At 37.5% G+C, this 13,313-nt stretch overlaps 1 protein-coding gene and 1 long non-coding RNA gene across 3 annotated transcripts in view; one reads left to right on the top strand and one right to left on the bottom strand.

The window, feature by feature from the left end:
- LOC134803830 (uncharacterized) overlaps positions 1–13,313 on the top strand; it is a 180,380-nt gene that overhangs the window by 32,583 nt on the left and 134,484 nt on the right. The gene's annotated exons all lie outside the window — the stretch shown is intronic.
- The window catches only part of LOC134803720 (fatty acyl-CoA reductase wat-like), a 47,753-nt gene that overhangs the window by 27,776 nt on the left and 6,664 nt on the right, over positions 1–13,313 (bottom strand). Inside the window, exon 2 of one of the 2 annotated variants that reach the window (XM_063776529.1) lies at positions 10,747–10,942. In XM_063776529.1, coding sequence (XP_063632599.1) covers positions 10,747–10,938 — 192 coding nt within the window. In that variant the 5' untranslated portion in view covers positions 10,939–10,942. Of the gene's footprint in view, positions 1–7,956; positions 8,038–10,746; positions 10,943–13,313 lie in introns of those variants that run through there. The other variant, XM_063776530.1, reaches the window with a different exon arrangement.

Raw genomic sequence — 13,313 nt, forward strand, 5'->3', positions numbered from 1 at the left:
CCGGGGTTAACCGGTCAAACCTGGAGTTAACATGGTTACCAAAATTTAACACAGGGTTAACGTTTTAACCGGTTAACCCCGGGTTAGTGGGATAGTGCAAGTGGTGCTAAATATAACCTTTTTCAATTTTTGATTTAATACCTCTTGTCTATTTATAAGCTTTTCGGACCCCAAATAAAATACTAAAGAACTAACAGGTTTTATAAATCAAGACAAAGACACATGTCCATTTACATACAAATAATAATGCTCCTAATTACGTTATCTTACAGCCTATAATAGCGTGAGTATTGATGGTGAACTTGATTTAGTCAAGAGGTCTTGATTCAAGTTAATTTGTGTTTTTTGTAGACGTTTTTGAATTAATTTATAGTTTTAAGCATATATATAAGTAGGTACGTTGCTAACGCGTGATTTTAAAATTCAACGCGAAATATAGAACTTGATTTAGGAATAACTTGTTTTATCTAGCGGAAGCGGCATTTGAGCTTAATAATTCTGTTTTTAATTTGATATTGATTTGCCGCTCTTGGTTCAGTAATAAATTAGTATTTATACTTATACTCTGTATCTTTAGGTATTTAAATAAAATTAAACAAAATCTACCCTCAAATGGCTCCTTAAGCCAGTTGAGAGTAGATGAAAACATTACATGATCAAATAATGTAGGTTAAAGTCAGGTCGTTCAGTGACAGATCCAGGCGGTTTTGAATTTTGTTGGTTAACCAATAAATAAATGTTCTAACTACCCGAAAATGTACAAATTATTTGTTTACTTTTATTTAAATACCTAAACATACAGAATATAGTTAATATTATGTGTATTGTTAAAGTAGGTAGGTATTTCGTTTGATTATATTTTAGTGCCGTGTTAGAATTGGTAATAGTAATTCACTGATAACTACTATTTTTAAATAATAAAAATAATATATATAGGTACACTCAGCGTCACGGAAATCGCACACCAAGCGAATCTTCAAAGGCCCGTAATCTTCACAAATTTCACAATAAATAAAACACATAACAAAAGAGACATCCGATTAAAGGATATTCAATTAGCTTTTAAATGATATCAAATTGAATCAGGCAAAACTATTTCACTAAGAGCTATTATAGTCTGTATATTTAGGTATTTAAATAAAAGTAAACAAACAATTTGTAAATTTTCGGGTAATTATAACATTTATTGGTTAACCAACCAAATACAAAACCGCCTGGATCTGTCACTGAACGACCTGTCTTTAACCTACATTATTTGATTATGTAATGTTTTCATCTACCCTCAACTGGCTTATTTGAGGGTAGATTTTATTTCAATACCTAAAGATACAGAGTATAGGAACGCTCGCAATCGCTCGCACCATACGAAGTTGTGCGATTTTCGTGACGCTGAGTGTAGTTTGGCAAGCCGTTTTCGTCGTAGAAAAAGGCGATAAATTTAAACCGGATTTCATCCCTTAAAGAGACGAAAAGGGGGTACAATTTGCTATGGAAGTGGTAGGTATATGGAAATCATAAGCTAGTAGTTGATAATTCTAACAATTTATTTGTATGGGACCCGCTACAATTTCCTCTTCATATACACATAGAAATATATCGCAATCATTAAACAATTAGAAATATAGTTATTAGGAAACAATATATTTGCCTAATTTCTATTTGTCTGAGGTTTTGGTAATGACGCAAGTAATTTGTTAGCGAATTAAAGGTTAGATAAAGTCCAAATACTCGATAACCTGTTTTTCTTCTAAATGTACCTAATTTATTATAGAACCGATACGCATACATAATAAATAAATATTATAGGACATTTTTTACACAAATTGACTAAGTCCCACGGTAAGCTCAAGAAGGCTTGTGTTGTGAGTACTCAGACAACGATATATATTATATACAAATACTTAAATACATAGAAAACATCCATGACTCAGGAACAAATATCTGTGCACATCACACAAATAAATGCCCTTACCGGGATTCGAACCCAGGACCATCGGCTTCGAAGGCAGGGTCACTACCCGCTAGGCCAGACCGGTCGTCAAACCGGTCGTCAGTCGGTCGGTTAGATATACGCACTAAAGAAATATTATGTTCATTTCGGTTTTTAAAAAGTTGTCATTCTTTAACCTTAGTAGGTATTTGTTTTGTAAAACCTCCTCATTTCTAAATCCCTACTAATAGCACTAATAGTAGTAGCAGCGTGGGTAGACCCCCCACCAGTACGGTTACCATCAGTTTGTCACTGACATAAACGCCGTCGAGAACGTAATTTACTTTCTATACATCCCGTTTGCACTAATATGCGAGTGCGAGCGAGATGTATAGAAAGTAAATTACGTTCTCGACGGCGTTTATGTCAGTGACAAACTGATGGTAACCGTACAGGTGGACTGACGACCTGGTAAGGCCGGAGCCCCACTGCTGCGCACGCTATGTACACGACCCACGTTCCTATACGAAATTTCGTGGGCTTGCCCACGGTTTGTATTAAAACGTGGGCCGTGGATGTAGCGTGCGCAGCAGTGGGGCTCCGGCCTAAAGGTCGCGGGAGTCCGCTGGATGCGGGTGGCGGAAGACCGGTCATTGTGGCACTCTTTGGGGGAGGCCTATATCCAGCAGTGGACGTCCTCTGGCTGATATGATGATGATGATGATGACTAATAGTACTCATTTTATAAATACGAAAGTAATTCTGTCTTTAACCCGCTGTACCGAAGCCCTAGTGTAAATTTCATTCGATGGGGTGACGATCGTTCGCGTTCGCGTTATGTCTATTTTTGTATGGGATTTTGAAGAGCGCGCCAAGCGGGACGTTTTGGAAACATAAATATAATCCCTTACAAAATTACAATTAACGCAAACGCGTACGTGTTAGGGGTACCGATTTAGATGGAATTTGGTATGGAGATAGTTTAAGGCCCGGGGAAGGACAGAGGGTAGTTTAAATCATCATCATTCCACGCAGAAGAAGTTGCGGGAACATTGGGGCATTATCTATGAAAAGGGATTGTCGATGGCGCTTACGCCGCACAGCGTCGCGCGGCATTGTATTTATATCGGAGCATCGTTAATATTGGCGTAAGCCCAATTGACAATAAGGTCCCTTTTCATAGATAACGTCACCATTGAACATTTTCTATTACTATGAAAAGATGTGTGATACGGAGCCTCTTAAGGTGTGTTAAGATAATAAACTTTAATAATAGACACCGCTGTAGTATTCGTGCCTCGAGGCCCTCAAGTTAGCACACGTATTATAATCATAATATTTTTCAAATGAAACATTCACAGGGGTTTTGTTTCTTTAAGCGCCACTTGCACCATTCCTCTAAACCCGGGGTTAACCGGTTAAAGCTGGAGTTACCATGGTTACCAGTACAATTTAACACTGGGTTAACGGTTTACGGTGCAAGTGGCCCTAAAGAGTTTAAAGTTTAAAATAAATTTGTCTTTTAAATATTTTAGTAAGTAGAAGTATATTAATAAATAATTAATAGTCCATTTAATTGTATACTTTAGGTACTAACCTTTATCTGTCGGTGGCTATCATAAATTATTCCAGTTATTTAAAATTGGAAAAAAAACTTGTCAAAAAAATATATTGAGATTTTCCACCTACCTACTTGATTAACCCTTTACAGGACACATATTATTATTATTATTTTGTCTCTGTTTGACCCAATGGTTGACTGGTAGAGAATGCCTTTAGGCATTAAGTCCGCCGTTTGTACATTTTCCCTGTGTTTGTGCAATAATGTTTAAATAAATAAATATTATATACGGCAAAAATTACCACCTTAAAACATCATCTGCGGACTTACATCAAAGAAGACGTGAACTGTATGCCTTATATGAGGAACGGCGGTTTAATCAGAGTGATGAATTTAAAGAACATGTGAAGGAGTATTCGAAGAAGTTTAAAGTAGATTGTCATATAGGTATAGTTAGGCCCATTCATAAGAAAGGGGCATACAATGACGTAAATAATTATAGACCAATTACGATTTTACCATGCATTGATAAGATAGTTGAGAGGTATATCGGCGATGAGATAACGAGTTTCCTTTCTAAAAACGACATAATAAATGATAAACAATATGGGTTTCAAAAGGGTCGAAATACTTCCCAGCTTTTATCAACATTTGTCAATGAGGTCAACCAGCAACTGAATAACAGAAATCAGGTGCTGGTTGTCTTCATTGACTTCAGCAAAGCATTCGATGTTTTAAATTATAACACGCTATTTTATAAGCTTAAAACGGTAGGTATACAGGGCCCTTTGCTGGAGTGGTTCCGTGACTATCATACAAACCGAAATACAGTCGTACGCATCAATGGACAAGATAGTGACCCCATACCTACACAAAAAGGCACGGCACAAGGTTCGATTTTAGGTCCAACCGAATATTTAACGTACGTCAACGACATGTGTAACCTATTCACAAAGGGCTCTGTATACCAATTTGCCGATGATACGTGCTTGGTCACATACGGCAGAAACATCAGTGAGGCACAGGAAATGATGCAATACAATTTTGATACTCTGTGTAAGTGGGCTCACGACGTAGGCTTAGTTATAAATGCCAACAAAACAAAACTTTTACACATACGCTCTCCATACGCAAAAAGTGTCAACCCTATAGTTATAGCTCATGCGCACCCCTGCTGGCACGACCCGCGCGCGTGCGCGTGCGAGCCGCTCCAGCTGGTGGACCAACACACCTACCTGGGCCTTGTCATCGACAAACACCTCAACTGGAAGCCTCACATTGAACATGTATGTGACAAATTACGGTCTCTGCGTTCCCAAATGAACATACTTAAATATAAACTCCCTTATAATATATTACGATTACTATACCTGTCTCTGGCAGACACGGTCATAAGTTATGGGCTAAGTAGCTACGGACGAACATATAAAACATACATAGATAACATATATAAACTACAACTTAGCATACTTAAAACTATTTTACCAACATACTTAAATAGATTTGATAACGAATGTGATATTTTTAAACACTGTAAAGTAATGTCTATCTTTGACAAAATCAACATGTCGATAGTTCTCGATGAATATGATAAAATAAAACTACTAGAAATGAAATACAGACATAAAAAATTACGTAGCACAGTTGTTCAATCTAGATATATTCTCCCAAAGTACGTAAACGTGTATGGCAGGAGGACGTGGAAATATATGCTATCTAGCATACTAAATAATATACCAGAAGAAATATATAAAAATACCCTCGAAAATAAAACTAAATGTAAAAACGCTTTTAAGAAATATTATCAGGATGGGAATGTGTGATGACAGGTGTTACCTGATACTTGTTTACTTACGAACTTATTTTTTCCTTTATGTGTCTAGTATATAAGTACCATATACAAAAAAAGCATAGGTATATAAACATTACACATGCAGTTTGAGCGTAGTGATGCATTTGCACCACGCATAAACTTTCACAAGTTTCTGTGGCGCATCTTAGTTTTAAGTTGTTTGTATTATGTTTTTGTGATGTGTAAATAAATTAAAAAAAAAAAAAAAAAAAAAATATAGCTAAGCGAAATTATCTAAGTCAGAAAATAAAAAGTAGTTCCGACATTGTTAAAGCAACCTGGAAAGTTATAAATGTGGAGACTGGTCGCTCTAAACACACAATTAAAGAGCTTAAACTAAACATTGATAACAAAATTATAGATTCCAATTTAGAAGTAGCTACAGAATTTGAAAAATTTTTCACCGAGGTACCAGTATCCACAACTAAGGATTTAAATTCATCACCCTCATCTGCTGTTACATTATTAAAACATAACGCTCCAGAGTGTTGTGGAGACCTTCATTTTGAACATGTTTGTACCTCAGATGTAATAAAGGCGTTTAAATCAATTAATGTCAAAAAAACTAATGACCTCTTGGGAGTCTCTGTCCATGCTGTCAAATCCTTAGTTGAAATTGTAGCGCCTGACTTGGTAGTTATATTTAACAACAGTGTTGATTGCGGCGAGTTTCCTGATCTAATGAAACATAGTAAAGTAATTCCTTTATTTAAATCTGGTAGCAGCTCTGACCCCACTAACTTTAGACCGATATCTGTGCTACCAACATTTAGCAAGATTTTTGAAAAATTAGTTCTTTCTCAATTAGTACGACATTTTAACGTTAATAATTTGATGCATAATAAGCAGTTTGGTTTTACACGGGGTCGCTCAACAACCGATGCTGGTGTTGAGCTAATTAAGCATATTTTCGATGCCTGGGAGGAGTCACGAGATGCTTTAGGTGTCTTCTGTGATTTATCTAAGGCCTTCGACTGTGTTTGTCATGAAACATTAATCAGGAAACTTCATTATTACGGAGTTAGAGGATCGGCACTGAATTTACTTAAGTCCTACTTAAATGGTAGAATACAAAGGGTCGATGTGAATGGACAGCGATCACCTGGGTCATTGGTCTCTATGGGTGTACCACAGGGGTCAATATTGGGGCCTTTCCTGTTCCTTATCTACATAAATGACTTGCCATTCCTTGTTAAGACCCACCATGATATAGTATTGTTTGCAGACGACACCTCACTTATTTTCAAAGTCAAACGACAGCAACAAGCTTACAATGATGTAAACAATGCCATTTCAAAAGTAGTAAATTGGTTCAATGTTAATAATTTATTGTTAAATGAGAAAAAGACTAAATGTATTAAGTTTGTCACTAGTAGTAACGTAAGGCATGTGCAAACAAGTGTCATTGTGAAGGATGAGGAATTGGAATTAGTTGATAGTACAGTTTTTCTTGGTATAACTTTAGATTCTAAACTCCAGTGGGGTCCCCATATTGCTACTCTTTCGAATAGACTGAGCTCTGCAGCTTTTGCAGTGAGCAAAATCCGTCAGTTAACTGACGTGAAAACAGCTCGATTAGTATATTTTAGTTACTTCCATAGCATTATGGCATATGGTATTTTACTGTGGGGCGGTGCTTCAGAGATAAATACCATTTTTGTTCTGCAGAAGAGGGCTATTCGAGCAATATACAAAATGAACCATAGAGACTCACTTAGAGATAAATTTAAGGAAATTGACATAATGACAGTGCACTGTCAATACATTTATGAGAATATTCTGTATGTACATAAAAATATTGTAAATTTTAGGAAAAATTGTGAAATTCATAATATTAATACTAGAAATAAACATAAGCTCGCAGTGCCCTTCACTCGGCTCCATAAAATTAAAAAATCATTCATGGGTAATTGTGTAAGATTTTATAATAAACTTCCAAACCATATTACTGAATTATCTATTAATAAATTTAAGAATTATGTAAAGCGTAAACTTATTTCTAAAGCTTATTATACCACACAAGACTACATGAATGATATTACAACGTGGGATTAATTGTTATTCGAAATGATTATTTATTTATTAGGTACATTTGATTATTGATGAGGAAATGGATATTCCGATGTAATACTATCTACTTCTTTTGTTACTTATGCTTTTTTTTTTGACATTTAGATTTTATTCTAGAAATTCTAGACTAGTATTTTTTTATACAATCTTTTTAATGTTTGACGATCCTTTTGTGAAATTCTTAGTGTTAAATTTGATATGTATAATAATCCAATTTTATTATGGAATAATATTAACATCAATAAATTGCTCTGATAATTAGATTAAGATTAATTACGATTCATAAGAGCTTGTTGCTAGGCCTACATGAATAAAGTATATTTTTGATTTTTTTGATTGATTTTGATTTTGATCTTTTTTCTTATGCAAATTTTTAGGACATTAAAGAGGCTTTTTAGGACTTTAAAGGAACCTACTATGTGTTTTTCTTTAGTGTATTACGGGCTAAAAGCCTGAAATATACGATATTTTATTTTATTTATATTTAATTGTTATTTTTTTAATCTGGTCCATTTAAGGGGGTAAGAATTAGGCAGTACTTACAATACTATTCCTGATCCAGTCACAAGTCACTACGGTCACTACGCCCACTTGTCCGCTCGCGGCGCGGACGACTCACTAAATGGTGCGCCTAGCATATCCTACTCGTTTCTCGAAGCACTTTGTAAACACATCACTAGTGTAAGATGAACTTTAGATTAGTGATGTAATAACTATGGTCAGGTCAAGCTAACACTGGACGGAATGGCGAAGAGACGAGTCGCGATAGACGGATGTGTGTGTTTTGACGGAATGAGCCAAGTCCAAGTTTGTTTAAGCGTTTATCAACCTATTTTTTACATCAGACGACAGTGACGAAGCTTTTTTTAAAGAATATTAATTCTGTCTGTCAGTAGTTGATGTTCGACTACCTAGTTAACACAGTTTCCTCCAGTTTAGGTACATTATTTATGCGTAAATTATAAGTGCAACCAATTAGCCGGTACAATAAAATAAGTATTTAATAGTAGGTAGATATATCTGTATATAACCTATTGTTTATTAAATTTATATTAAAGAGTAATAGTAAATTATACTATCTATAATAATATTCACTAAAGTTAATTGGTATCCCGTCGTGTCTGTCAACTCGTTTAAGTTAGTCTCTAGAACGAATTGTACAGGTATATTGTTTATCGTTTAATTTGAGAGCCCATTTCTTGTAAATGTCCCCTCATATTTATTTTTAATTTCATTAAACAAAAAGTATAATTTTAGAGTAAATTATGAGACCAAAATGTATGTACCGACCTGAAAAAAGTTGTATTATGTTTTTAATCAATCCCAATACATACATATAGGTATGTATTGGGATCTAAATAAGCACAAAACAATAACAAAAAAAACCGGACAAGTGCGAGTACGACTCGCCCACCGAGGGTTCCGTACTTTTTAGTATTTGTTGTTATAGCGGCAACAGAAATACATCATCTGTGAAAATATCAACTGCCTAGCTATCACGGTTCATGAGATACAGCCTGGTGACAGACGGACGGACGGACGGACGGACGAACGGACAGCGGAGTCTTAGTAATAGGGTCCCGTTTTTACCCTTTGGGTAAGTACGGAACCCTAAAAATGACAAATATTCTCGAACTTGGCCCCCGCACTCCCACGCATACCAACCGGCTAAAAAGAGTTAAAAGTTTTTTATGAATGATATCGGATCCTTGGTGAAGATTCGGGTTTTCCAAGTCTATAAGTATCTCATAGTGGGTTGTGACGTCAACGCCATAAAACCTGTCGCGAATCTTGCATGTCTGACGGTTTCGAGAAATGGTATAGGACATTATAGTAAAGTCTGGTTTTGAAGCAACAGTCTTTGAGGTAGTCAATAAGAATAGTTATTTCCTAAGTTTTCTATATAGGTAAGGTATTAATTAAATTGTTTCACAGCGATACATAGACAAAACAAATACCTAAAACATGTTTCACGCAAACTCACGAAAACGCGGTGTTGATTTATTATGGCGTCAACGTTTTCGTAGTTTTATATAGGTAGTTTTATTTTTCTGTGGCTATAAGGCCGATTTTTAGGGTCCCTTCCCTTACCAAAAGGTAAAAACGGGACCCTATTTTTACTAAGACTCCACTGTCCGTCTGTCTGTCACCAAGCTGTATTTCATGAACCGTGATAGTTGAAGTTGAAATTTTCACAGATGATGTATTTCTGTTACCGCTATAACAACAAATGCTAAAAAGTATTACGCAACCCTCGGTGGGCGAGTCCGACTCGCACTTGTCCGGTTTTTTCTTAGATTTTACACCTCTTGCACCATCCCACTAACCCGGGGTTAACCCGTTAAACCGTTAACCCAGTGTCAAATTGTATTGGTAACCATGGTGACTCCTGGTTTAACTGGTTAACCCCGGGCTAGTGGGATGGTGCAAGTAGGGTTACCAGATGACAGGAATTTTCCTGACATGTCAGGAATTTTGGCCTTTTGTCAAGAATGGGGACGGAACACGAAAACGTCAGGATTTTTTTGAATTGATAGACATTTTTTATAAAGTACCTTTTTATTTACTTAAATTAATACAAATAATAAATGAAATATAACTTAAATTAATAAAACGCGGCTATCGGCTCAATCGGGTGGCCATCGCTAACGGCTAGACTTCCCCCCCTCCCCCGTCGTCGTCGTCAAAAATATGAATGTCAGGAAAAATATTCGGAAATCAGGAATTTTGTCAGGAATTTCTAAATTTGTATCCGGTAACCCTAGGTGCAAGTGGCCCTTACTGGATTATATTATTACCTATTTCTTTTGTTTTACTATGGAGTCAATAACAGACACGTAGTGTGTCGTCTCCAATCCCTTATGTATAGGATTTGTTAGCTGCACGTCCAATACGCAGTTCGTCCAAATGATTTTTCACCTCAGCAGCTCGAACAAGGGTACTTTGCTTCTTAAAAACAGTGAGCAAAATGCTATTTTGCTCACTGAGTCATTTTGTCTCACTCAGTGAGCAAAATCGCATTTTGCTCACTGGGTGTCTCTCACTACGCTCTCGCTACTCGCTACGCTCGTGAATCTATTATAGAATCTTTCGCTTGCACGGGACTCAAAATAAGCACTCGAAGAAATATCAAACTTTGATCTCTTTTTGTACAAATAACTATTTCAATTCGCATTTCGTCCAACACGTATTTGGTCCAACATGCATTTCGTCCAAGACGTATTACAAAAAAAGGAGCACAAAAAATATTTCTATATTGATTTCTATCTCATGGACCTATCTCATGGACCCTGGCAAGGACATAGCAATTTATTATCATTGGTAGTTACTTACATGTAAGTTATCCTGCAGTTCTCTACTCAAACTCCTAACATTCTCCAGCTCTCTAATCTGAGTCTCCGAGGGTTTGCCGTACACGTCACCAGCTGGCTTCTCGCCCTTCGCGATGGCCTCCGTCCAGCGCTGCATCTTCTCTGACACCTGGGTGGAAGCCAGGAGTGGGCTCACTTCGTCGGTGAAATTCATGGCTCTGGAATGAAAGCTGGATTTAGAGTTAGGGCAGGCGTGGCTCACTCCGCGATTTCATCGCTATGCTACAGGTAGCTAAAAGTACATCCGTTCCTCACCAATGGGGTTGGCAACTGTCAAAGGTTTGCCTAGATGGCGCCATCATAGCTTGCCCCTTTTTCTATGAGATTTGGCTTAAAGAGCTGGCATCCAGGGTATTAAAAAAAACAAAAATTTGACATAATTCTAGGGATTGACGGGGCAAGCTATGATGGCGCCATCTGCTAAAAACTTCCACCGGCCAACCCCATTTTGGTGGCTAGCCATAAGCCGCGCGTGGCGCTGTCGCCACCTAGCGGCCATATCTGTCCTGACCGTAACAGACGCGCTTTGTTAGAGAGTGAGTCTTCTGTACCTAGTACTATTATTTATTCTGTGGTTAGGGCTCATTTAGACGATGCGAGAACTCGCATGAGAGTTTCATTACATTGCGGGTTTTGGACGTTTTGGTCGGTCGGTTGAATTGGACGTAATAGACGTAGGTAACCAACAGTCCGCAATGTAACTAAAATCGCATGCGAGTTCGCCGTCTAAATCAGCCCTAGGGGCCCACTGATTAACAGTCCGCCGGACGGTATCGGCCTGTGAGTTAGAACAAATTTTGACAGTTCCGAACAACTGACAGGCCGATACCGTCCGGCGGACTGTTAATCAGTGGGCCCCTTTAGAGTAGGCTGTGATTTTAATAGGTAGCCCAGACAGTAGACGTGTTATTTAAGGATGACTCACGCTAGACCGGGCCGGGGCCGGGCTGGAGCTTCCGGCGCTTCGTTTTCTATGGAAACCACGTGATCACCGATCAGCCGGCTCCTTAAGTCAGAAGACCCTCAAATGGAACCGTAAAAAACTATATTAGGCAAACGAGCAGTTAAATCGCTCGTTGGCAAGCAATTAGGTATCGTCGGCCACGGATATCTGCTACACCTAAGGGTTGCAAGTGCGTTGCTGGCATTTAAGATGGGAGAACGGTCTTTTCTTGAAGGTCTGAAGGTCGTATCGGTCCGGAAATACCGCTGGCTACAGTTCATTCCACTGTTAGGTACCCCTATTAAGCAACATACTCTTTATTTAAGTATATATGGGACATGATCTATGAAAAGGGACCTTATTGTCGATGGCGCTTACGCCGCACAGCGTATTTATATCGGAGCATCGTTAATAATGGCGTAAGCGCCATCGACGATAAGGTTTTCATAGATAACGTCACATATATACATAGCCTTGTGACATTGCTCGATTTATAAATTATATACTGAGGAAATGCAAAATAGCCATTAAACGGTAGCACAATACATCGTTGATGATAATTATACGTCGACTATTTCTGTACTTACAATTTTGCACTTTGTGTCATTGGCATAAGATGGAATATGAATTAATTATTTGAAACGTTAACTGTGGACTTTATAGCGGTAGATATATGTTAATGATTGAGTAATAATGGTCTGTTATTTTAGTCCCATCAATATAACACGCGCAGAGAAAATTACCCTATGTTACTAGTGTAACTAGTGTCATAATACTTACGCTACGCAAATAATCTAGGAACCATTGAATTGACGTATATCTCAGGACGGGCCTTACGGGCATTTAAAATGGTACTTGTTCAGCGGTGTCACTCACGAATTCGAGCCAATCGTGCAGTCTAACGCAACTAGTTGCCACCAATCGCGTGCGTGATGCGAACTCATCAACCAATCGCGTTGTAGCGGTGTCACACCGCTGTACTGGTCCCGTTCATGCCCCGTTCTTATTGCCCGTAAGGTCAGTCCTGAGATATACCTACGTCAATGCTAGGAACAAGCATAAATGTTTGTATAAACACAACAAGGTTGTTGAACTACTTATAACGTGAGCAGGGCCTCGCTCACTGGTTCTCCATGATCCGTGATACATATTGTAGTAGAATTTTCCTCTTTTGGTGTCTATACTTATAAGCTGTCATATCTGCTGTAGTGATAATGAATACGTACTTGTTTGATTCGATCAAGAATCACTCTTGGGTATGACCTAATTCGGCAACGTTCAAAATACTTGACGCAACCTTTGACCTAGTTTAACCCCCCACAGAAAAAGAGGGGTATATAGATAGGTGCAAGTGTTATAAGTTTGTGACTAACATTAGACCTACATCCTTCTCCATCTATTACCTAATGGGCCACAAACCACAAAATAACTCTGTTAATGACTTAAACCAATATTCTACATATTATTTACCTACAAACCTAAACTTCAACCTAAACGCGTAATATTTTATATCTCATTAGCAACTTTTAAATTTTAGCCGCATAACGTTAAAATGATAAACTAAGTAATAAATATAAGAGCCTCGG

The sequence above is a fragment of the Cydia splendana genome, chromosome 27, assembly GCF_910591565.1.
Source record: "Cydia splendana chromosome 27, ilCydSple1.2, whole genome shotgun sequence".
Lineage (NCBI taxonomy): Eukaryota > Metazoa > Arthropoda > Insecta > Lepidoptera > Tortricidae > Cydia > Cydia splendana.